This window comes from Ascaphus truei, chromosome 10, assembly GCF_040206685.1.
Source record: "Ascaphus truei isolate aAscTru1 chromosome 10, aAscTru1.hap1, whole genome shotgun sequence".
Taxonomy (NCBI): domain Eukaryota; kingdom Metazoa; phylum Chordata; class Amphibia; order Anura; family Ascaphidae; genus Ascaphus; species Ascaphus truei.
This window is the reverse complement of record NC_134492.1, coordinates 1417266-1443744: the sequence shown is the minus strand read 5'-3', so window position 1 is coordinate 1443744 and position 26479 is coordinate 1417266. Positions and strand designations below refer to the sequence as shown.

Genomic DNA, 26479 nt, shown 5'->3' with positions numbered 1-26479 from the left:
CCCCCCCCCCCCCCCGAGTAAGGCCAGGCTGAGGCGGTTACCTTACCCCCCTGAGGAAGGCCCGGCTGGGGCGGTTACCTTACCCCCCCCCCCCTTTAGTAAGGCCCGGCTGGTGCGGTTACCTTACCCCCCCCCTGAGTAAGACCCGGCTGGTGCGGTTACCTTACCCCCCGCCCCTGAGTAAGGCCCGGCTGGTGCGGTTACCTTAACCCCCCGAGTAAGGCCCGGCTGAGGCGGTTACCTTATCCCCCCCCTGAGTAAGGCCCGGCTGGGGCGGTTACCTTACCCCCCCCCCCCCCCGAGTAAGGCCCGGCTGGGGCGGTTACCTTACCCCCCCCCCTGAGTAAGGCCCGGCTGAGGCGGTTACCTTACCCCCCCTCCCCCCTGAGTAAGGCCCGGCTGGGGCGGTTACCTTACCCCCCCCTGAGTAAGGCCCGGCTGGTGCGGTTACCTTACCCCCCCCCTGAGTAAGGCCCGGCTGGTGCGTTACCTTACCCCCCCTGAGTAAGACCCGGCTGGGCGGTTACCTTACCCCCCCCCCCCCCCCTGTGTAAGGCCCGGCTGGGGCGGTTACTTTACCCCCCCCCCCGAGTAAGGCCCGGCTGGGGCTTACCTTACCCCCCCTGTGTAAGGCCCGGCTGGTGTGGTTACCTTACCCCCCCCCCCTGTGTAAGGCCCGGCTGGGGCGGTTACCTTACCCCCCCCTGAGTAAGGCCCGGCTGGTGCGGTTACCTTACCCCCCCGCCCCCCCGAGTAAGGCCCGGCTGGGGCGGTTACCTTACCCCCCCCCCCTTGAGTAAGGCCCGGCTGGGGCGGTTACCTTACCCCCCCCCCCCCTTGAGTAAGGCCCGGCTGGTGCGGTTACCTTACCCCCCCCCCCTGAGTAAGGCCCGGCTGGTGCGGTTACCTTACCCCCCGCCCCTGAGTAAGGCCCGGCTGAGGCAGTTACCTTACCCCCCCCCCCCCCGAGTAAGGCCCGGCTGGTGCGGTTACCTTACCCCCCCCCCCTGAGTAAGGCCCGGCTGGTGCGGTTACCTTACCCCCCGCCCCTGAGTAAGGCCCGGCTGAGGCAGTTACCTTACCCCCCCCCCCCCCCCCGAGTAAGGCCCGGCTGGGGCGGTTACCTTACCCCCCCCCTGAGTAAGGCCCGGCTGAGGCAGTTACCTTACCCCCCCTCCCCCCTGAGTAAGGCCCGGCTGGGGCGGTTACCTTACCCCCCCCTGAGTAAGGCCCGGCTGGGGCGGTTACCTTACCCCCCCCTGAGTAAGGCCCGGCTGGTGCGGTTACCTTACCCCCCCCTGAGTAAGGCCCGGCTGCTGCGGTTACCTTACCCCCCCTGAGTAAGACCCGGCTGGGCGGTTACTTTACCCCCCCCCCCCCCCCGAGTAAGGCCCGGCTGGGGCTTACCTTACCCCCCCTTTGTAAGGCCCGGCTGGTGCGGTTACCTTACCCCCCCCCCTGTGTAAGGCCCGGCTGGGGCGGTTACCTTACCCCCCCCTGAGTAAGGCCCGGCTGGTGCGGTTACCTTACCCCCCCCGCCCCCCCGAGTAAGGCCCTGCTGGGGCGGTTACCTTACCCCCCCCCTGAGTAAGGCCCGGCTGGGGCGGTTACCTTACCCCCCCCTGAGTAAGGCCCGGCTGGGGCGGTTACCTTACCCCCCCCCCCCCCTGAGTAAGGCCAGGCTGGGGCGGTTACCTTACCCCCCCCCCCCCCCCCTGAGTACGGCCCGGCTGGGGCGGTTACCTTACCCCCCCCCCCTGAGTAAGGACCGGCTGGGCGGTTACCTTACCCCCCCCCCCCCTGAGTAAGGCCCGGCTGGGGCGGTTACCTTACCCCCATGCGTTCCAGAGGTGTGGGGCAGTCAGTGAGAGATGCTTAAGGAGAGGGCTTTAGACACAAAGGGGATAGAGAGAAGACATCCGTGAGCAGAACGCAAGAGTCGGGATGGTGCATAGCGAGAGAATCAAGGCCTGTCAGTTTTAGCAGTTGAGTAACAGGAAAGGGCGTATCTTTGCAAGAGGTAAAAACAACAGCTTTTAGCTACATTGTGAAAGTGAGGGAGGAATTATGTGACACAAGCAGTGTATTACTGGGTGTATGATAGTGTTGCCAACAGTAATGTAGAAGGGGGCAGTAAGGCCAGGCGTGGGAGGAAATATGAGGAGCTTCATCTTGGACATGTTAAGTTTGAGTAGAAGGAGGGCCATCCAGGATGATATAGCAGAGTGACATTTGGAAACTTTGGTCTGTACACCTGGTGTAAGGTCAGGGGTTGAAAGCTAAATTAGTGTCATCATAGGTGATATTTGAACACGAGATGTGATCAGGTCACCTAGAGAGATTGTGTAAAGAGCAGTGTCCCAGGACCGAGCTCTGGGGCACACCCACAGAGCGAACAACGGATGTAGTGTGGGCAAAAGAGACACTGAACGTACGATGGGAGAGGTAAGAGGAAATCCAGGAAAGAGCTCTGTTACGGATATCAGAAGTATGGAGGATGAGGGGAGGGTGCGCCACAGTATCAAAGGCTGCAGGGGTTGAGTAATATGAGCAGAGTGTAATGGCCTTTTACTACTGGTTAGGAGGTTAATTTAAGTGTATTTAGCGGTAAGGGTTAATTTAAGGTTTTTTTGTTTGTTTTTGTATAGGGTAAGGGTTAAACATAGGGAATTACCTTAGCGGCGACAAGTCCTGGCAACGGGGTGGGTAGTGGCGAAGCGACGGTGGTCATTTGGTCTAGGCGCAGTGGCCGTGACTAGACTGTCTTGTTTGAGTGCAGAGATTTGCATCTTCCCAATCATAAGTCGCTGCTTTAGTAGTCTTTAAACTTTTTTTTATCTTCAATAGTCTTCGCCATATCACAGTTACGTTTTCTTACATGTTCAGTTATACACGTATGTTTGCGGACTCTTCCACAGCTCTGCATATTTAATTCTTGCTTTTTGGAATTGCTTCCTTGTTGTCTCATTTGAAATAAATGATCAAAAACAGATTACTTGGGTTCAACAAAGACCTTAAACTTTAGAAATGCAGATTTTAATAAACTGGGGACTAATCTACAATGAATACACTGGGATGATGTTTTTGCAGTGAAAAATGTAGAAGATAAATGGTCAGTCTTTAAAACATTGTTAGAAAAGCACTCTTATCAGTGGGTAATGACTATAAAACAAAAGTCAAAACCAATGTGGCTAAATAAACAGATACAGGAGGAAATGGAAAAGAAGAGGAAGGCGTTTAGATTCTTGAAGTCAGAAGGGACAGAGGCATCATATCAGAATTATAAGGAATGTAACAAAAGTTGCAAACGGGCAATTAAATTAGTGACATGGATAATGAAAAAAGGATTGCAATAGAATGTAAGATCAACCCTAAAAAGTTATTTAAGTACCTTGATAACAAAAATGAGAAGAAAATATAGGACCTTTTCAGTGTGAGATGGGTAGGCAGATTATTGGAGATAAGGATAAAGCAGAGGTATTAAACAAATTCTTTGCCTCTGTGTTTACCAGGGAAGAATCAATTTCAATTGTAGTGCCGCAGGAGGAAGCCACAACCTCCATATTAATGAACAATTGGTTCACTGAGGAAGTTCATAGACGGCTTGAAAAAAATTAAAGTAAATGAGGCACCTACCTGGCTTCGATTGCATACATCCAAGAGTTCTCAAGGAGTTCAGTAATAGCCTAACCATTATTTTTAATATTCAAGGACTCCATTTCCACAGGCTCAGTACGACAAGATTGGCATAAATCAGATGTGGTGCCTATATTTAAAAAGGGAGCTAGATCACAACCGGGGAATTATAGACCTTTACGCCTGACTTCAATAGTGGGGAAGCTACATGAAGGTTTAATATGGAATAATATTCAGGAATATATAATGGAAAACAAAATTATTAGTAATAGCATGGATTTATGAAGAATAGGTCATGCCAAACTAACCTTATTTATTGCTTTGAGGAGGTAAGTAAGAATTTAGACCAGGGTAATGCAGTTGATGTGGTCTACTTAGATTTTGCAAAGGCTTTTGATACGATTCCACACGAGGTTGGTGTACAAAATAAAGCAAATTGGACTCAGTAAAAAATATATGCACCTGGATTGAAAACTGGTTGAAGGATAGATATCAGAGAGTTGTCATAAATGGAACTTTTTCATGTTGGCATAAAGTCATTAGTGGAGTACCTCAGGGATCGGTACTGGGACCCCTGCTTTTTAACTTGTTTATTAATGACCTTAAGGTTGGCATAGAGAGCAAAGTCTCCATCTTTGCTGATTATACTAAATTGTGTAAGGTAGTATAATCAGCAGGATGTCATTTCTCTTCAGAAGGACTTGGAGAGACTGGAAACTTGAGCAGGTAAATGGCAGATGAGATTTATTCCAGATAAATGTAAGATTATACATTTGGGATGCAAAAATAAACAGGCAACGTACAAATTAAATGGGGATAAATTGGGGGAATCCTTGATGGAGAAGTATTTAGGAGTGCTTGTAGACAGCAGATTTAGCAATAGTGCCCAAAGTCTTGCAGTAGCTGCAAAGGCAAACAAGTTCTTATCTTGCATTAAATGGCAATGGATGGAAGAGAAGTAAACATAATTATGCCCCTTTACAAAGCATTAGTAAGACCACACCTTGAATATGGAGTACAATTTTGGGCACCACTCCTTAGAAAAGACATTATGAAACTAGAGAGTGAAGAGAAGAGCCACCAAATTAATGAAGGGGATTGACAATCTAATTTATGAGAGGCTAACTAAATTAGATTTATTTACATTAGAAAAGAGGCGTCTAAGAGGGGATATGATAACTATATACAAATATATTCGGGGACAGTACAAGGAGCTTTCAAAATAACTATTCATCCCACGGGCAGTACAAAGGACTCTGGGCCATCCCTTAAGGTTGGCGGAAAGGAGATTTCACCAGCAACAAAGGAAAGGGTTCTTTACAGTATGGGCAGTTAAAATGTGGGATTCATTATACATGGAGACTGATGGCAGATCCAATAGATTTGTTCAAATAAAGGTTGAGAGAGAACCCTGTATAGCACTCAGGTTCACGCTCTGATGATAAGTGAGTGATTTAAAACATATTCTTTATTGATAGCATCATATATTAAAATAGTAGATGTTGGAGCAACGTACTGGAGGTAGGTTGATCCTAGATAATAATAGCCGTATTGGCTCCGGATCAGACGATATCTTATATACCAGATAAATCTGTAATAGAACACTGGTAACAGAACAACACAGAAATCCTGATGTGGACCTGTGTGGTAAGTGCGTGCTGATAGGTGTGCTCAAATAGGTACTGAGACTACTTATCACTTAATGGCAGGATCTGCGTAAGCCCTTAGTAAGGTGATAAGTGTGATCTGTAGTTACTAATAAACACTGGGGGCAAATATATTGAGATTATCAGTGGTCGTGTGTGCTATCAGCTATGTTACCACTCTGTAGTAATGGTGTATCTAGCTAAGTGTCAGAATGACCTGAGGTAACCTCGAGGTGCTGTGCTGCAGGGATAAGTGTCCTGCATTAACCTCCTTGGCTATGTGTAACAGGTGGGTTACGCTGACTATGAGCAGAGGGTAAGGTAAAAGGAACCTTTGTCAGGGAGACACTGTAGCTAGAAGATATACAGGCATACCCCGGTTTAAGGACACTCACTTTAAGTACACTCGCGAGTAAGTACATATCGCCCAATAGGCAAACGGCAGCTACCTGTCAGCACGTCCTGAACAGCAATACCGGCTCCCGACCTGTACCAAAGCTGTGCGCAAGCGGGGAGACTATAGAGCCTGTTACAAATGCGTTATTTACATCAGTTATGCACGTATATGATGATTGCAGTACAGTACATGCATCGATAAGTGGGAAAAAGTAGTGCTTCACTTTAAGTAGATTTTCGCTTTACATACATGCTCCGGTCCCATTGCGTATGTTAATGCGGGGTATGCCTGTATAACACTGGTCTTATATCAGAGGGTAAGCTGAAGGTTTGCACAGAGAGTAAACCTTTGTGCTGCTGTCTGAAATACCATGTACAGCAGCGCAGCTTGAGTGTTACTGCAGGTAACTTAAAATCAATACACCTATGGATAGTGAGCACTTTCTTTATAAACACTGCACATTAGAGGCTTAAAGTGACCATCGGGGCCCCGATGGTCACTTTAAGCCTCTAATGTGCAGTGTTTATAAAGATGTTTATAAAGAAAGTGCTCACTATCCATAGGTGTATTGATTTTAAGTTACCTGCAGTAACACTCAAGCTGCGCTGCTGTACATGGTATTTCAGACAGCAGCACAAAGGTTTACTCTCTGTGCAAACCTTCAGCTTACCCTCTGATATAAGACCAGTGTTATATATCTTCTAGCTACAGTGTCTCCCTGACAAAGGTTCCTTTTACCTTACCCTCTGCTCATAGTCAGCGTAACCCACCTGTTACACATAGCCAAGGAGGTTAATGCAGGACACTTATCCCTGCAGCACAGCACCTCGAGGTTACCTCAGGTCATTCTGACACTTAGCTAGATACACCATTACTACAGAGAGGTAACATAGCTGATAGCACACACGACCACTGATAATCCAAATATATTTGCTCCCAGTGTTTATTTGTAACTACAGATCACACTTATCACCTTACGAAGGGCTTACGCAGATCCTGCCATTAAGTGATATGTAGTCTCAGTACCTATTTGAGCACACCTATCAGCACGCACTTACCACACAGGTCCACATCAGGATTTCTGTGTTGTTCTGTTACCAGTGTTCTATTACAGATTTATCTGGTATATAAGATATCGTCTGATCCGGAGCCAATACGGCTATTATTATCTAGGATCAACCTACCTCCAGTACGTTGCTCCAACATCCACTATTTTAATATATGATGCTATCAATAAAGAATATGTTTTAAATCACTCACTTATCATCAGAGCGCGAACCTGAGTGCTATACAGGGTTCTCTCTCTATTTGTTCACTACTGTATGTACACCCTAAGCACCGCTCACCACCACATTACACTGTGGCTGCAGCAGGGGCCCCCTACTGCCTCAAATAAAGGTTGGACATCTTTTTAGAAAGGAAAGGTATACAGGGATATACCAAATAAGTAAACATGCGATGGATGTTGATCCAGAGAGTAATCTGATTGCCAATTCTTGGAGTCAGGAAGGAATTTATTTTTCCCCTTATGAGATATCATTAGATGATGTCACTGGGGTTTTTTGTTTGGCTTCCTCTAGATCAATAAGTAAGTATAGATATAGGATAAGTATCTGTTGTCTAAATTTAGCATAGGTTGAACTTGATGGATGTATGTCTCTTTTTTCAACCTCTACTATGTAACACTGTTCCACTTTTCGGCGATTTTCGCTTTTCGGTCGGGGGTCTGGAGCCTAACCTGCTGTATGAGTGGGGTCCTACTGTATAACAAACTGTTATTAAAGTGTCTTTTATGTTTGGCACGGATTCTTATTCAGAGACGGTTGTGCCAGCTCTTGGCATTATGAAGGAAAGAGGAAAATGACATCCCAGCACATAATTTGACAGATTGGTACATTGACACATATAGCTTAAAGACCAAAGCCATTACAAGCGCACCTTCGTTCACCTGGTGTTCAATTTTTTGCACACTGGTAACCCTTATAATTACTCCATCAATTAGAAGATGAGCACAAAGAGTAAATTAGGTGTGGGGGGCGCGCGGGATGTTTTTTGGGGGACGGTTGCAGAGGCCCCGCGCTCTTCACCGAGGCATTTTAAATGAAAAGCCAGGGGACCGCGCGAGGCCTCTGCAACCTCAACTTACCGGGATTCAGGCGACGTCTGGATGCGTCACCATGGCAACGTTGCGTCAAATGACGCGGCAGGATCACGTGCTGTGATGTCGCATGACCCGCGGCGTCATTTGATGCCAGTTCACCGGCAAGGGGGGGGCACGAACACTGGGGCTGACACTTTGCGCACGCCTGAATACATAGCCCATTTCTTTGTTTACAGGAGTTGCAAAAGAAATTGAAAAGCTGTATGAAGCTGTACCTCAACTTTGCAATGTCTTTCACATTAAGGACAAAATTGGAGAGGGTAAGTTGATGTCAACTTTCTGTAAAAGCTTTCTTTAAAAGATTAGCAATTCGTCTGAAGAAGGGATTTAAAAAAAAAAAAAAAAATTATACACACTTTTTTTTTTTAATTAATACATAATTGGAACCGGGGTCTTTCTGAGTTGTTCTCGGCGGTGCTGGTTCCCGAGATACTTAGTAGTGTAGATACCGGGTTTAAAGTTCCCTCCTGAAGAAACAATATGCCTGGCCAATAGGAGACACGCCATCAGTTGCGACTTCCTATTGGATGGTAACGGTGGCCATGTTTCCTCCTCGAGGAGTTCTGGCACCTACCTGCTAATTATTTTGGAAGGGGGTGCACGTGAAGCTGAAAGGGCATGTCAGCGCCGAACACTTCCGATTCCAATTATGTGAAAAAAAATTGTTGACTATTTTTTGGGGACTGAATTGCGGTTTCCAGTTAACAGAAGTACCTTTCAGGTGGGGGGAGAGAAAGTCGTTGAACATTTAACACTTTTGTGCTCGGCCCTTTACACAGCATGCTTTAACCATTGTCCTGCCAGAGTCAGGCCTCAAACTGTATTTGCTTCTTTATCCTCTGCTCATAAGGTATAAGTTCTGTAATTGAAGTTACAATTGAAACTGTCTCGCAGGTACATTTAGTTCAGTATATTTGGCCACTGCACGGTTAAAGTCAGGAGAAGATGTGAAATTTGCTTTGAAACATTTAATTCCCACAAGCCACCCGGTTCGGATTGCTGCAGAACTCCAGTGCCTGACAGTAGCTGGGTAGGTTTTACATTTGAAATAGTATGTAACAGAGGAACTACTGACTGCTCTGAATCTATCACAGGTGCACAGGAAAGGGTATCCAAATGTTAATTGATAATAAAGCAGACATTCCAGTGTAAACATATATTTGGACCTATATTGAGAAATTTATATGGTATCACGTTTGACAATACACGTTTTTTGTAGAACAAAACTGAATATACGTAGCTGATTAATACAGAAGATACCACCTTTTATTTCAAGTATGTAAATGCAATGACATCAAAGAACAATGATTAAAAAAAACAAAAACATGCCTTATAGAAAAGAGAATATAATTAATCTTAAATATTCGTAACAAACGTTAGGAAACTTTAATTTTTTTTTTATATCATATAAAAATATTACTTGTGAGCACATTCACATGTCTTAGACAGGTCTGAAACCCTGCTTTTCGCCATTATCACCTAGCATACAGTGTTTCCAATGCAGCAAGGGATTCTGGGAAATGACATGCAAATGAGCACACCGTGCCACCTTTTGTCTCGAGTCCACATTACATGGAAAACCCTTAGGCCAATGCCTGCTGCTTTAAACAGCTTTTAAACATAGCCTTGGATGAGATGCAAAGCCAATAAGCAGTCGGTCTGTGAGTGTGTTTATTGGCTTTGCATCTCATTCCAGGCTATGTTTAAAAACTGTGTTTAAAGCAGCATGCATTGGCTTAAGGGTTTTCCATGTAATGTGGAGTTGCAGTATAAGAATATATGTATGTATATGTATGTATATGTATGTATGTATATATATATATATATATATATGTTTTTTTTTAGTTATTTTTTTTTTTTAATGCGTGCACATTTGGACATGCAGTAGATGTGTGAACGAGGGCTTTGTTATGCTTAAATCTGTAGATTTAACTTGTTTACCGCTTCTTAACCAGCTGTCCCTTTCTTTTTCCATTCTGGAAAACGGTACGAAGTGTCCTTTAACATCTGCCTTGCTTCAATTAGACATCTGCAGTGACAAACATTTGACTCATAAGACATTTTCAAAAGTGAAATGACAGCTATAACTCAAAAATGCAGTTAATGTAATAGATAGTATTAGTAATGAATTTTAACAAGCCAGCTGTAATGTCGTTGGGCCTGAAATTACCCTTATAAAGGCGGATTCTAGTCCAAGAAAAACAGATTCTGTTTTCTATAGTAATGTCCTATTTTTACTTATTTGTTTTTTTGTTGCGAGTTGTAAAGTTAAACAAGCTGCTAGTTTCAATGGTGTTTGGTTTTTCTTCTGCCATTTTGCTTGGATATCTGTGCAGTCTTGTATATTCACATATCCTTCGTGTAACTTCAATGCTTTTGCTTGGATACCTGTGCAGCCTTGTATATTCACATATCCTTCGTGTAACTTCAATGCTTTTGCTTGGATACCTGTGCAGTCTTGTATATTCACATATCCTTCATGTAACTTCAATGCTTTTGCTTGGATATCTGTGCTTGTATATTCACATATCCTTCATGTAACTTCAATGCTTTTGCTTGATGTCAACAATTTACAGAGTTATATTTTTCCATCAGAGGTGAAGACAATGTCATGGGAGTTAAGTACTGCTTTAGAAAAAACGATCATGTGGTTATTATTATGCCTTATTTGGAACATGAATCATTTCTGGTAAGACTTGTTTCTATACATGTACATATATTGTTGAAGTTATGTTTGTAAGTGCAGAAGAAATTGCGCCAGATTTGTTTACGATACCAAGAGAATATGTGTATATATCTTGTTGGAGGAGTGCAGCATAATACTGTATGTTGCTATATCTGCTTTAGACTACGCTTATAGTGCCAGCGACGTCGGGCTACGGTCGCTGGAAAAATCAAATTGAGATGACTTCCAGTGATCGCGACCAAGCTGTCGCGGTTACTATAAGCGCATGCAATGGTGGCAGTGCATTAGTTTTGACGTGATGTCGCTTTCGCCGTCACTATAAGCGCAGCCTTTAGGTGTATGCTTTCCTTGCCCTCACAAGTGTAATTGTATCTTTACTTGCTTCATGCAGGATATATTACATTCTCTCAGCTTCGAGGAAACAAAGGAATATATGTTTAATCTCCTGAAAGCTCTCCAACGTATTCATCACTTTGGCATTGTTCATCGAGACGTGAAGCCAAGTAACTTCTTATACAACAGGAGCCTAAAGCAGTAAGTTGGCGCATATTCGTTTGTGGAGTCGTCAGAGAGGCACATTGTTGTTTTTAATGACTTTGTACATGGGCAGAGCTAATATTACTCTTACTGCCAGATAAAAATACTCAAAACAATTGTAATTTCTTTGTCCCTGTGGTACAGTAGATTACTTATAATTTATAAGCAACTTCACATTTACAATACATCTGAGAAATAGACATTTGAAGGAGCTAAATAAGTGTTTCCCAGCATTAACCTCAATGCTCCAGAGTTAATGTGGGGTTCATATTATTTAGGTCTTGACTCACTGCCAGAGGAGCTTGCCATGCAGTGCCATAACCCCTCTTGCAGCAAAACTGTTCATTTGGTCATTTACTTTTCTTTTTATATACCAGGCTTCAAAAATGGTACAGTTGTAAAAACGAATGAACATTAGGTGTTGGTTTATTGCAGTACTTTTATTTTTGCCTTGCAGTACGTTGGTTTATAAGACTGTTCGTGTTTAGGATGTTTGCTCAGTAAGAATCTTCAGATTTGTCTTTCTCTCTAGGTTTGCATTAGTAGATTTTGGATTGGCACAAGGAACAGCTGACACCCAAATTGAACTTCTTAAAGTTATTCAGGCCGAAAACAAAACGGGAAGTTGCTCACAAAGCAAACTTCCCACAGGATCTGGAAACAGAGTACCTGCGAGTATTCCAGCACCTAGAGAACTGCCTCAACCATCAACAGCAAAACAGGCTGTGAAAAGACACTGGTCACATTCAGAAACTCAGATTAACCCAGGAAACGATGCAAAGGTTTTGAATCTTTTATTTTTCCTTTTTGTATAATGATGCTAATATGCACCACGTGGCTTAAGGCGATAGGGAGGATATAGGGCTAACCGTTAATATTCATGTTTGTATCAAAATGTTACTTGACAAATTTGTGTTTTTTTTTTTTTTTTTTCTACAAATTGGGAAGCCTAGGTGGGACAAGCAATTCCTGCCTGGTGTCAATCTATGTTTCCCCTAATCTGAAAATACCGCATTGCGTCTACTATTCCAAACATAGTTTTCTTTTGTATAGAAAGTATTGCAAAGGACGTCACTAATTTGTATGCCTTCACCATTCATTCGTTGGGCTGGATTACACTACTTTATAGGAGTACTGTGTGTTCCAAGGGGTATCTGTGTGAAGATGATGCTCATTATGTTGTTTATTGCTCTGTCTAGACTGTTCTTTTTTTGCACATGGAAAGGATTTGTGTGCCTGAAAACATGCAGCTGTTTTATTTTACTCTTTTTAAATATACTCTAATCTTCCATAGTAAAGTGTCAGTGCGATATTTCTTAATGTACTTGTTTTTGGATTGGTTTTGTAGGAAGGATTGCTTGGCTTCCCTACTCCGCGTTCTGTATTTGGAGTAAGGAATTTTAATGTTCACAGTTCTGTCTCCCACGAGAACACCACTTTAAGAGTAAGTAAAACATTTATCCAGGGTGGACAGTAACAGCCGTCTTAAGAATTGTTGTGGCCCTGGGCGAAGTGTCAATTGGGGGCCCTACCCACCAAGGTCACATTTAAATACAAATCTAGTATGTTTTTATTGAACATTCAAAACTTTTATTGAAATTTCTGCATTACTACTAACATTTTATTCCTGTTCATACAAGGAAAGAGCCATTGATGCAGCAACTGCGTAGCTCATTCTTAAGTTTCAACTAGGAAAAATATATTTCGCCTTTGCAGTTTGTGGCTATCATTTAATAGGAAAATTCGTTAAGCAATTTCACTGTTGGGAAATGTTGACTCCACTTTGTCATGCGTAATAGTATTTTGTTGTGCGTTATTTTAGAAATAAATTTGACAAATCAATTAAAGTACCCTTTTCCATAAATTGTACAAACATTCTTTCAATAACCTTTTTCTTAATACAAAGTTAGGCTATATACAATTAAAAGCAATATACTGTTGTAAATGCACCAAAAAATATGGTTTAGAAAAATTATAATTATGTAACGTTTGCGTTCAGTTACAGCAATGAATTTAAAGTAACATTTTGGGCCATAGTATTTTTGTGGAGCCTCAAAAGTTGGGGTCTCTTGGCCATAAGATGCCAGTCACTGTCTCTGTCAGGTAATGCTGGATTCTACGCGCAGGGACTGTGAGCTGCTACTGAAGGAAAAGCTGATTTGTTGCTTTGTTTGTAAAGCACTGCAAGAAACTTCCATATGAGAGGACATGAAATCAAAGCCATACACAATTGAGACAGTGTTTGGTAGAATAAATATAGATGTTGACAATGCCTTCGATGGTTAGACATTTGAAAACTCCCATGAACATGTTCGTGCGACCTGTAAGCAAAGTATTGTTTCCAGTGAGTTCTTGAATAATCTAATTGCATTGGCCATCTTCAAAGTGTTGTGCTGCACTCTGTGAAATCCTGCAGCTGATATGTAACATTATGAAGTATAACACATTGTGTAGCTTCCAGGGTAATGAACAGTCTGCTGTTTGGAAAGGAAACAGATCTGTTTGTGATACTTTGTTGCCAAAGGGCAAAGCTAAAAAAGGTGTGGGATTTGTCTTTCCAAACGATTGCTGTAGCAACCAAAGAATGAATGATCAGTACATTAAAAAACAAAACATTAAAAATGGCATTAGGCCTGGGAGTTAAAAATAAATAAATAATGCAGACAGTAATATCTAATACCACTGAACTGATTTATTTATATATAAAAAAAACATATAGGGTTTTTCTGCTTTAAACAAACCCCACTATATACCTCCAATTTGCTCTAAACATAATGTAATTGTTACCATAAAAATAAAGGTGTATAGTGGTCATGATGGTACAGATAAGTACAGTTAGGTCCGGAAATAATTGGACACTGATACAAGTTTTGTTATTTCGGCTGTGTACCAAAATAAATAATGAATATGGGCTTAAAGTGCAGCCTATCAGCTTTAATTTTAAGGTATTCATATCCAAATTGGAGGAAGGGTTTAGGCATTACATCTCTTTAATATGTAGCCCCCTCTTTTTTTCAAGGGACCAAAAGTAATTGGACAATTGACTCAAAAGCTGTTTCATGGACAGGTGTGGGCTATTCCTTCGTTATTTCATCATCAATTAAGCAGATAAAAGGTCTGGGGTTGATTCCAGGTGTGGCATTTGCATTTGGAAGCTGTTGCTGTGAACCCACAACATACGGTCAAAGGAGCTCTCAATGCAAGTGAAACAGGGCATCCTTAGGATGCAAAAAAAAAAAAAAAAAGAAAATCCATCAGAGAGATAGCAGGAACATTAGGAGTGGCCAAATCAACCGTTTGGTACATTCTGATAAAAAAAAGAACGCACTGGTGATCTCTGCAACACAAAAGTCCTGGACGTCAACGGAAGACAACAGTGGTGGATGATCGTAGGATCCTTTCCATGGTAAAGAAAAAACCCCTTCACAACATCCAGCCAAGTGAAGAACACTCTCCAGGAGGTAGGCATATCATTATCCAAGTCTACCATAAAGAGAAGACTTCACGAGGGCAAATACAGAGGGTTCACCACAAGGTGCAAACCATTCATAAGCCTCAAGAATAGAAAGGCCAGATTAGACTTTGCCATACAATATCTAAAAAGGCTAGCCCCGTTCTGGAACAGCATTCTTTGGACAGATGAAACTAAGATCAACCTGTACGAGAATGATGGGAAGAAAAAAGTATGGAGAAGGTTTGGAACGGCTCATGATCCGAAGCATACCACACCTGTAAAACACGTTGGAGGCAGTGTGATGGCATGGGCATGCATGGCTTACAATGGCACTGGGTCACTAGTGTTTATTGATGATGTGACAGAAGCAGCCGGATGAATTCTGAAATGTATAGGGATATATTGTCTGCTCAGATTCAGTCAAATTCAGCAAAGTTGATTGGACGGTGCTTCACTTTACAGAAGGACAATGACACAAAACATACTGCGAAAGCAACCCAGGAGTTTTTTAAGGCAAAGAAGTAGAATATTCTGCAATGGCCGAGTCGATCACCTGATCTTAACCCGATCGAGCATGCATTTCACTTGCTGAAGACAAAACTTAAGACAGAAAGACCCACGAACAAACAACAACTGAAGACAGCTGCAGTGAAGACCTGGCAGTGCATCACAAAGGAGGAAACCCAGCGTTTGGTGATGTCCATGCGTTCCAGACTTCAAGCAGTCATTGCCTGCAAAGGATTCTCGACAAAGTATTAAAAATTAACATTTTATTTATGATTGTGTTAGTTTGTCCAATTACATTTGAGCCCCTAAAATAACTGTCTATGAAAATGGTTGTAATTCCTAAACGTTTCATACGATATTTTTGTTCAACCCCTTGAATTAAAGCTGAAAGTCTGCACTTCTATTGCATCTCGGTTGTTTAATTTCAAATCCATTGTGGTGGCGTACAGAGACAAAATTATGAAAATTGTGTCAGTGTTAAATTATTTCCGGACCTAACTGTGTATATTCTCTTTTCCCTCTACACTGCCCACCCTCTTTGAACACCTCTCCTCCCGTTGATTCAATGTTCATTCTTTGGCAGATGACATCCAAATCTATTTCTCCTTCCCACTATTCTCACCCGAACTTTCCACCCGTATCTCTGCCTGCCTTTCTGCCATTTCCACCAGAATGTCCTTTCACTTACTACAAATTAACCCAGCTAGACTGAAGTTCTTTCCTTTCCTGCTTCCTCTCTCCCATCCTCCTTAATCCCCAGCATCTCCTTTCTTCCTCCCCCCTTTATAGCGACTTGTAGTCACCTTTGACCCTTCTCTTCGCCCAACACATCACCTCCATTACTACCAACATAATAAAAATTCATCCATTCGTTTCTCTCTCCTCGGCCAAACTTCTCACCCACTCCCTTTATCTTCACCTGTCTCAACTACTGTAATACCCTTCTCCTCGGTCTCCCCCTCTACTCCTCCATCCCCCTGCAACAAATCTAAAATGCTGTAGCCCGTACACATCTCAATCTCCCCTACTCCGTACACACCACCCCTCTCCCAACTCCACTGGCTACCCATCCAACAGTGCTCCCTATTCAAATTTCTTAGCCTAGTCTACAACTATCTCCATGGTCTTGCCCCTCACTTTCACACTCCTCTCTCGTTACACCCGTCCCCAACCTCTTCTTTCTAACTGCCACAACCATCTTTCTCCCCTTCCCCCTCAGCCCCCTGTGCCGCCTCCTCGATTCTGATCATTTGTCTTACTCGCCCTCCTCCACCACATTCAATCAGCCCCCTCTCTATCTTCAGTAGCCAAATCAAAACTCCTCCATCGCATTCCATGATTTCCCCCCCCCCCCATTAACCTCCTACCCCATCCCCACCCTTCCCAATGGCCATTATCTCCCCTACTCTCACCCCTTTCTAAACCTTCCAAAAGTCTCTCCAAAACTGTCAAGTCATCCACCTCCCCGATCCAATACCTCCACTGTCCTCGCTGTCAGACCCATCGACAAGACTAAATCCAGAGACCTGACCCCTGCCCACTGACCAAGCAAGTTTTACTAACTAATGTACAGTGCAGTGGATAAAGGCACGATAGAAATGTATTAAATATCCCGTAAAGGAAAGGCAGTGAAAAAGATCAAGCAATGACCACTTCTTTTTTATTTATTTCTCTCTCCAAATGGAGGCTTTTTTTACATTTCCAGAATTTTGAAGGGGATGGGAACAGTACCTAATGTCCTACGGTATATATTGGGGTTTATTGGATATCACTCGCTGTTTGGCATCTGACAAAGGGCTTTTCCCACAATGTTATACTTTGCTCTGCAAAAACCATACCAAAATGTTCGAGATTTGGGTGAAATTCCTGTGTGTGACAAGTTACTTTGACATGTAGAATTACCTATCAAAATTTCATCAAGTGAAGTTGTCACCATTTTTCAGTACTGCAAGAGTTTGATAGCCACTTGATGATAAATTCTAGCTCTGAATCCCTTTGGAGTAATATCTTATGGCACTGTTTACAAAGTCAATTAGTCTTATGCAACATCTGGAAACCGTCAGTACCTATGGCTCTTATAGAGACCGTACTGTTTACATGTGTTGTAATATAAATATGCATGGTTTGGTAGCTGTAATATAATTTCTGCACAAGCGTAAAGAACACATTGCTTCTATCCCATTAGCCAAGTTATTTTCATAATCTGAAAACGTGACCTGTATAGTCTCGGCTCTTGCCATAGTATCTGTAGAATATTTATATTGCTTTGAAAATATTGCAACCTGCTGGGCCGCCAACGGGCCAAGAACCAAGACAAGTGTCTCTTGCCCGGTGGCTGTGGGGGGGTCCAGCCACTGCTGGAAGTTGGACCCGGCTAGCGGCCGTACACAACTTCTGCATCCAGCTGTTGGGTCCCTAGTTGCTGCCGCCGGGCCCTGGCTCTCCCCAGCTGCAGGCATTTAGGCCTAGCTCTGGCGAGCACGGGCGGGGGGCGAGAGGCAGGCCTGGTATCGTAAGAGGCGGTGGCAGCAGCTCGGGAGTGCCGAGGCTCGGCAACCAGAAGGGGAGGGTGGTAATTGTATCTGGGGGAGTAGTAGGGGTGTTTTTGCATCTCAGGGTATGTAGTGTCTGTATTGGGGGGGTAGTTTTGGTGTGTGATAAGTGTGCAAGGGGAGGGCTTGCAAGGCTGCTAACTTGGGAGAGGGGATGGGCGGCCTGTCTGCAGGTCTAGGCTGCGCTTATAGTGACGGCAACGCGACCAATGCCGTCGCCACTAGCGAAAGTTATATTTTAGTTTTAAGCGACGTCGCTGGCGCGACAAGGCCAGTGACGACATGAATGGGGCGGGCAGCTCTCTGATTTGGTTTAGAGTCAGTCACATGTGGCGACTGTCTCTAAAAAATGAAATTTACCCGGCTTCAAAATTGTTGGTCGCGCCGTCGTGCTTACTATAAGCGCTTGCGACTGAGTCAATGGATTTGTTTTGGAGTCGTGTTGCCAGGCACTATAAGCGCAGCCTTAGTCTCAGCCCCAGGAAATCTGTCGGTGGCCCTAGCAACCTTTGGAGAAGCCATTTTTCTTCAGTTCTAGAAGGCCTGATTTGAATTCTGGTATATTTAACTGTAACCTCTATATTACAGGTCATAAAGCAGTCTAAGATGATGGATCTTGCATCTAGAAAGTTGGCAACAAAAAAGAAGACTGTTGCTACAAAAAACCTGAGCAGTTGCGTGGCTAGGAAAGCTGCCAGCACATGCCCAGCCAGCTTGACCTGCGACTGTTATGCAACAGACAGAGTGTGTAGTGTTTGCCTTTCAAGGTAATGTATTTTAGTAGTGTTGTAAAACCAAAAGCAACACTGTCAAGCAGTATAAGAAGCAGTCTTTATTTTACAATACGGCTGGTTGAACTAAAGAAAAATACTGTATCTCTACTTTGTTATAGAATTGGGAAGAACAACGTTTTTATGGTAGTGTTTGGAAAATGGTATGCATTGGTAAAAATTGAAATGAAACGTTATATGTTAACCTTTTTGCGTGGCGACATCAGACTGCCATGATCACTCCGGCACAGCGTGGTCACCTGACTGCGGCTGTCCCCAATTCTGAATCGGAAGGGGAATCCTCTACCGTTCCCCTTCATTTCAGATCACATCCTGTTCTCCAGGGAATGCGGAACGCCATCCAAGCTGAAAAAGGCTTTCCTTGGGCATGAAGTACCTGCTACGTCCTGGAGCGGCTGACCACAGCTTTTACTTTGGAGCCGCAACAATTCCTGCATGTTATTATTTTGTATAAATGTCAGTCTCATCAACAGACTTATCCCATTCATATTCACATTGTTTTCAAAATCTGAAAACAATCAATTGCTAATTATGTGCAAGAAAAACAGCCTAAAGTAACGAGCAATGTTCGCTCATTAGCCACTTTTATTTTATTAACGCTGTAACATTTCTTGCTTTAGTATTTTTTTTTTTTTGTACCCTGAAATACTTGTGGTTATCGTAGGATTGGTGGCTCTCTGCAGTTACAATAAATGGCGACCCCCCTCCTACATTTTTAGGGTTTATTTGGGAAACCAGCGGTCCTCTGGAGCTGGACAGTATTAATTGTGGCTTTAGGGACAACCCAATATACTTAAATGACTTGCCTAGGCGCCACAGTTCCCTATTAATTACACAGTGTTGTGATAAAGTAAAATAAATGGTGTTACCCAACAGGATACTTCTCAAACCTTCCAGGGAAATATGCTTTGATTTCCCACAAGTACAGTGTTTTTTTATTTACATGTTGTATTCCTGACTGGGTCGCTCACTTTCCACAACAAACCACGGCTTTAGGGACAACCCCCCAGTCCCCGAGATACTTAGCAGGGAAGTTATTGATATCGCTTCTTGGTTTCTCTAGGTGGTTTAAATCTGATGGGAGCTGCCATGGATGATGCTGCAGCATCGTATTGGCCCGTGTTACGTGCTAAATTAGAATGGCCATTTTGGTTTCTCTTGGATGGGCAGTGACATTAACTTCACTGACCGGGGGTCTCTGAAAGGAGCATAACCTTAAATCCAATGTGGGGTTTTGTGTTTTTTTGCTTGTTAAAATGAGTCGGTTGTGTAGTACTAGATGATACTCACACACACTATGCCCTCTTTAATAACGATTTTAATGTAAGCTTCCTTGAGCTGCTATTGCAACCATTTATGAAGCCACAGCACTTCCTCTTTTAATATATGCAACCATATTGTGCGCCCTGGGAAGCGGGACCTTTGCCGATCAATCTGCCACTTAAATGCTTTCTTTTAAGGCAGTGCTATTAACTGCAGCATTTATTAAAAACAAAAAATGGCAAGTGGCAATGCCACTTTAAGGCAGTTTAACTCTGCAGAAGCTTTCTGGTTCCCATCTGTTAAAAATGGGGATTGCTGCTTTAAACCTTTGGGTGCCCTTGAGACGGAGCTACTACATCATGGGGCCTGGCACTCCAGCAGGCTCCCCATGATGCAGCTACACCATTTGTCTTCCTACTCATTGTTCTAGGAGAGATTGTGCTGCGATCTATAAGGAATGGAAGGAAGACTCCGTCATAGGTAACTGTGCGCTCACATGACCGCTTCGGAGTACACACGTGATGCCAGGTTCTAGAAGGGCCGTGGCACGTTGGTAGCCTGGAGGGCACTCACAGGGTTAAGCATAAACACAGCTCAGGAGAAACGGAATATAGGAAATATAGCTTCTTTAAAATACCTTTTATTGGGATTTCTACATTCTTTGTGAACTTTTTAATTTGTTTTAAAATATTTTTATTTTTCGTTTAAAGGCGCCAGCAAGTTGCCCCAAGGGCTGGTACACCTGGGTTCCGAGCTCCAGAGGTCCTCACAAAGTGTCCAAATCAAACTACTGGTAACTGTTCATGTTTGATTTTTTTTTTTTTTTTTATAGAATAAAATTGTCATTTTATGCTTGGTAGATTTTCACATAAGGGCCAAGTAGTGCTCACTAAAGACCATTGGGTGACTATTGTTTTTTTTTTATTTGAGGGTGTTTTTGTATTGGTTACTGCAGTAAGGAAAACAGATGTCACATGTCTCTTGTGATAGGCTTCCTTCTCTACGGCTATATTGGTAGTACAATGACACCTCAGAATCTTGTAAAACACTTTCCATTGCCATTGGCTTTTGTACAAATCTTGCCTTAAGTGTCAGATCCGTAAAGCACTAATGCTTATTCTTGATTAGAAGCTTTCCTCCCGCAGATCGCATGATGTATGTATGTATGTATGTATGTCTTTATTTGTATAGTGCCATAAAATATACATAGCGCTTCACAGTAGTAATACATGTCATATAAATAACAAATATAAATAACAGATCATGGGAATAAGTGCTTCAGACATACTGTAAAAGTAACATTAAGGAAGGAGTCCCTGCTCCGAGGAGCTTACAATCTAATTGGTAGGTAGGGAGAACGTACAGAGACAGTAGGAGGGAATACTAGTAAGTGCGTCTGCAGGGGGCCAAGCTTTGTGTCATGCAATTTCTTTCATCTGCTTTAATATTTATATTACACATTTATGCTGTATAGTTTCATATATAATGTGAACTGCTTACCAAGAAACAGTTTTGGTTTCTACTAATGCCATAAAGCAACTACTGTACTTCTTTCACAAAGTATTAAAGGACCGTTAGAGTTAAAGGGACCCTTTGTGCATTAATGTCGCTTTATAGTGGTAACGGAGCTGACACTGTAATACAGGAGTTTATTTTTTGAGAGTCCCTCAAATGAACAATATCTCCCCTCAATCCATCCCAATATAAAATCTGTCACGTACTGCACACTTGTGAGAACTGACTTCGATATGCAACCAGGCTACTCACCTTTTTCCTACGCAAGGCACTTTCAATTAGTTAATTTTTACCCCTTACTCAATTGCAATTCTATCTTATCTGCTGCCACCAACTAAAATCTGCAAAGATGTGTAAAAAAAAAAAAAAAAAAAAAATAGAGAGCGAAAAAACACACACACACACACACACACACACACACACACACACACACACACACACACACACACACACACACACACACACACACACACACACACACACACACACACACACACACACACACACACACACACACACACACACACACACACACCATTTAATCCCATCTCTGGCAAAATGAATGCCCTTATCTCAATTCTTACTTTTGATGCTTATTACATGTTTTAATATATAAAAATACAGTGCTTTAGATTACAGCAAAAAATATTATTACAATAAATGCAGAACAGTTTCTTAATATAAAAGGATAAAACATAACACCAAAATCCATATACAGTACGTTACCATATGCCATAGGTCTTTCCCAGAGAGGTCACTGAAGTAGATGAAAAATCATGTCTGATCCCAAAACACACCTTGTAGAAATCTGGTTCATATTACCTGTGAGACTTTTGTAGCATTTCTCCCCCATGGAATCAACATAAGACCCAACCCCCCCCCCCCCCCCCCCCCATGTCATAAATCGGCTCTTTTGACATTTTTATGACTCAGAGAAAAAAAACTCGGTTTCTTCTGACGTTTGTCCGGTTGAATATAGAAACACACTCATAACTTAACTTAATTTCCCCAATACTTCAACAGACAGGAGTCATATCAATAGATTCAACACCCCGATCCTTTTATTGGTTTTTTTATTTTTCTATATGCGTTTGGCTGTTTAGAGGAGTCGTGACCGCGGCGTCACTTGTTTTTTCACTCTTCCCTTCTACTTCCGGCTGGAGCACACAAGGACACCACTACACAGCAGACCGCTGGGCAACCTCGTAACCAGCACTTCGGCAGATCACACAACGAGTCGTGAGTACTGACCGCTGGGTTTATACCGGGACACTGGGCGTGGGTGAGGCGTCCTGCTACCGGTTAAGGGACTAATTTTCGGGCATTTCCCTGGACGTGCCCGCGATTATTTCCCCCGGTCTCAAGCCCCCCGCCCTGTCTTAGTCTGCACGGCTATATCCTGGTTGCCTATTGTCTTTATAACTCAAAGGATGTCCACCTCTTGCTGCCATGGACTTGCACTAATAGAACCACCACGGCTTTGGTAGCCACGGTATCCCGAGGGGTCCATGCCCCTATTTTTTGTCGTTTTACGAAACGGGCTAATTTCATACCCCTTAAAAGCTTCCCTCTTCTTCTGAACTGGCGGACATCATCACCAAAGAGGTATTTTGTCTGCATGGACTGCCTTTACAGATGGTCTTGGACAGGGGGTCCCAGTTCATTTTGAAAGGTGTTCCGCAGGCGATTGGGGTTTGACCTTCACTTTTCGTCTGCCTACCACCCACAATCCAATGGACAAACTGAGCGTGCCAACCAATCCTTGGAGCAATACCTCACATGTTACATTAATGAACATCAGAATGATTGGGCAGAACTCCTACCGCTGGCAGAATTTGTATGCAACAGTTTATCTCATGACTGGGCTGTTCTCCCTTTTTTTTGCAGAATGAGGTTATCATCCCCGCACCCTTCCCATTCATTCTCCAGCAACAGGTGTTCCAATGGCTGATACCAGGGCACAGAACTTACAGGACCTTTTGGAAGGGGATTCAGGCAACCCTTCACTCAGCTACTGAGACAAAAAAAGTCAGCGGATAAACTTCGGAGGCCATCACACCCATACTCCATCGGGGATAAAGTATGGCTCTCAGCGTGGAACATCCGTGTACGCCAACCTTCTGATAAACTGACCACGATTCATTGGTCCCTACAATATCATCCGGAAGATTAATGAAGTCACTTACCAACTGGAGCTCCCCTCTTCATTAAAGATTCCCACCACGTTCCACGTATCCCTTCTGAAACCTGTGCTGAAAAATCGCTTTTCAGAGGACGACCCTTCTCCTAATTCGGTAACCGTTGAGGATCAAATAGAGTATGAGGTACAACAGATACTTGACTCTCGTATCTCCAGGGGATCAATTCAGTATCTGATGGACTGGAAGGGGTATGGAGCTGGGTGAAGTCTCAAGATCTTCATGCCCCAGCTATAGTCAAGGCGTTCCACTGTCGTCAGCCAGAAAAACTAGGACCTGGTCGCCACCGAGTTTGACCCTGAAGGGGGGATACTATAGGGAATTTGTCTGATATTCAGGATGAATGCTGACAGGAAGTAACATCATCTGGTCTGAAGCCACCACAGCATCTTACTTCCTGGCAAATCCTGCACTTATTCACGTGACAGGAAATCAGCCTCTCTTTGGTTCTCATTGCCAGCAGCTGCGTCTGGACTTTAAAAGGCAGGCAGTTGCTACTAGTCTTTGCTCATGCAAAAGTATTTGTTACTTTGTCCTGTCTGAGCTCTGCCGTGCCTTTTTGTTTTGCCTGCTGCCTGTCTTGACCTTGGAACTGAACCTGACTACACCTTGCCTGCCGCCCGCCTTGACCTTGGAACCGGACCGGACTACCCCTGCATCCCATGCCTCTGATCCTAGGCCAAGGTCGAGGTATTACTCCCTACCTCTGCCCTGCGGGTCCATATCTTGTTTTGCAGTCAGCAACGTTACACTTGCATGTAGCAAGCAGCTGGCTTGCTCTTGGCTTTATAACACATGATGGGTGTTATGATAGAGGCAAAGGGAGGGGGAATTGAGTATACCATGAGGACGGTGCATATACTTCCTTTTTGAAGTGCGTTTTCGGGTTACATTTAAATGGCTGAGGGGAAGAGTCTGTTTTCAGGGGAAGGGAATTTTTGCGGATTGGAAAAGGTCTTTAAGGCTGCAGTGTGAGGAGGCTATTAGGAGATTGTGGGCTGGTGATGAAGGCGTGGGGGATAATTTGGAGAGGCGTTCTGCAGTTTTACGGGGGTACTGCATTGTGGCAAGCAGTCTAAGGACGAGAATCGTGAATTTTATTCTGGATCATACGGGAAGCCAGGACGAGCCGTTTGAGAGAAATGAATCTGGCAGCAGCATTTAGACTGGACTGGAGAGGGGGTGGGTGGGGTCGAAGATCAGCGGAGTACATTACAGTAGTCAAGACAGGATGTTATGATTTTGTGTTCGGGTTTAGGATGATTCTGGCAACATTGTGGACGTGTGAAGTTTGCTTGAAGTTGCCATCCTGCGAGTATGCAGTGCAACTACTTGTATCTGTAACTAATAAGACTCTGTACAGTCTCAGATCAAATCAAGGCTTTATTGCTGCATAATACTGCTAAAAAAAAAAGTATATGCTTCAGAGACTACTACAAAGCGGTCTCTGGTCCTGGTCTAAGATAATATATCTAGACTGTCAGTCTTGTACTCTTAGTCACATGACTCAGAGGAGTAATGTTACAGCAGCCATGGCAAGTCTGCATTCAGACAGGCTATGCAGCTACACCCCTCTTCTGCAGTTTGCCTGAGTGCTCTGCCTCAAACCTGATTATAGGACTAGCATCTTGGTTAATTCATCCAGTGCACCTGAAGCTGAGAAATTGGCGCTGCAGCTCCAGGTACAGTGAGAAACCTGGAATTGGCTCAGACATTGTTAGGGAAAGACACCCTTGTCCCTTCTTGTCACAAGATAAAAGCGGCAGGCTTTAAGGGGCTGGATGTGTGGGATCAAGGGACTGAAGAGGGGGAAAAAATTGACTAAGGCTTTGGCTAATGGAATGATTATGAAGTAATGTTATTTTTAATTTGGGAGTAGAGATAGAGTTGGTATGTGGGAAGATGAGAAGTTCTGTTTTGGACATGTCTGTTGATATTGGTACGACATCCAGAAGTAGATGGCAGAAAGACAGACCTGGTTCTATAGGGAGGGGGAGAGCTTTAAAGAGGACAGATTTGGATGAAAATAATGGAAACCAAATTAAATGTTTACCTATTCAACATATCTCTACCATATTTCCAATTTTATTCCAACGTTGCTGCTACTTTATTATAGACACTTTCATCAACTGCAGTAGACATGTAATAAAGTGTAGTTTCCCCACACTCTTGCTTAAAATACTACTTCTTGTAGGATTTCCTGCCTCCAATATCACTCTTAACCACACATTTAAGTGCCTTGAAAACGCACTTCAAACAAGCCTATCTAGCACGTTCTTGTTATCCTCATTCTTCATTCTGCCTCTACCATATCATTTGATACCACAAAAAGGGCCTGCCAGCTCTTTGCTTCACCTCAACCGGCCTTTAAATCGCAATGCCTCCTAAATTCAATTTTTTTTTAAATTACAGCTTTGGAACCGGGAAACCGTGATTCACAAGATACTCACCAGTGTAGTCACCAGTGTTTTCTGAGTGGTTAAATGGCTGTCTAGTAGGAAGCTGCAACCGATGTTGATGCTTACTATTTGTCTGGAGGATTTGCAAGAGTTGACTGCCATTTTGTTGCTCCTCGAGGGAGCAGAAACATAAATAACTACACTGGCAAGTAGACGGTCCTGCAAGCTGGTTAGAATGCAGATTGGAGAACATGCTGGTGGCAATTTTGTGTTAAAACAAAAAAAATGCAACTAAATTTGAGGAAGGGAAAAATCGAGCAAGCGGGACTGCTGCTTTAAAACCCCAACAGAACTTTGCCTATATATGTTGTTTTCCACTTCCCCTTTTAAAATTGTACGTTCCCTGGAGCTTTAAATGTGTTCATTAATAGTGTCTGAATTTTCTTGGTTGCTTTTATTATACATGTCGGTTGTTAGGCATTTCATAATGACATATCACCAGCAGTGCCTGAGGCCTCCATACGTGGAAGCAATAAATGCTACATGGTCACTGCCAAACCAGCAGTTATCAAGACATGTTACTTCCATCAAAATGAATTTAAAAAAAGATTTGATTTTGTGTAGAAACTTATTCTGCATTACTTTGTCCACAAGCAAATTAAACATTTTTCAACGGTTGGGAATTTTATATGAACATCTGTATCCAGATAAAATATTTTTTCAACTGGGTCAATAAA

At 43.3% G+C, this 26479-nt stretch overlaps 1 protein-coding gene across 3 annotated transcripts in view; it reads left to right on the top strand.

Moving 5' to 3' along the window:
• The window catches only part of CDC7 (cell division cycle 7), a 34454-nt gene that overhangs the window by 2290 nt on the left and 5685 nt on the right, over positions 1-26479 (top strand). Inside the window, exons 2-9 of one of the 3 annotated variants that reach the window (XM_075615559.1) lie at positions 8017-8100; positions 8735-8870; positions 10436-10529; positions 10918-11060; positions 11596-11845; positions 12412-12507; positions 18165-18343; positions 20341-20423. In XM_075615559.1, coding sequence (XP_075471674.1) covers positions 8017-8100; positions 8735-8870; positions 10436-10529; positions 10918-11060; positions 11596-11845; positions 12412-12507; positions 18165-18343; positions 20341-20423 — 1065 coding nt within the window. The remainder of the gene's footprint in view (positions 1-8016; positions 8101-8734; positions 8871-10435; positions 10530-10917; positions 11061-11595; positions 11846-12411; positions 12508-18164; positions 18344-20340; positions 20424-26479) is intronic. The other 2 variants (XM_075615560.1, XM_075615561.1) reach the window with 2 other exon arrangements.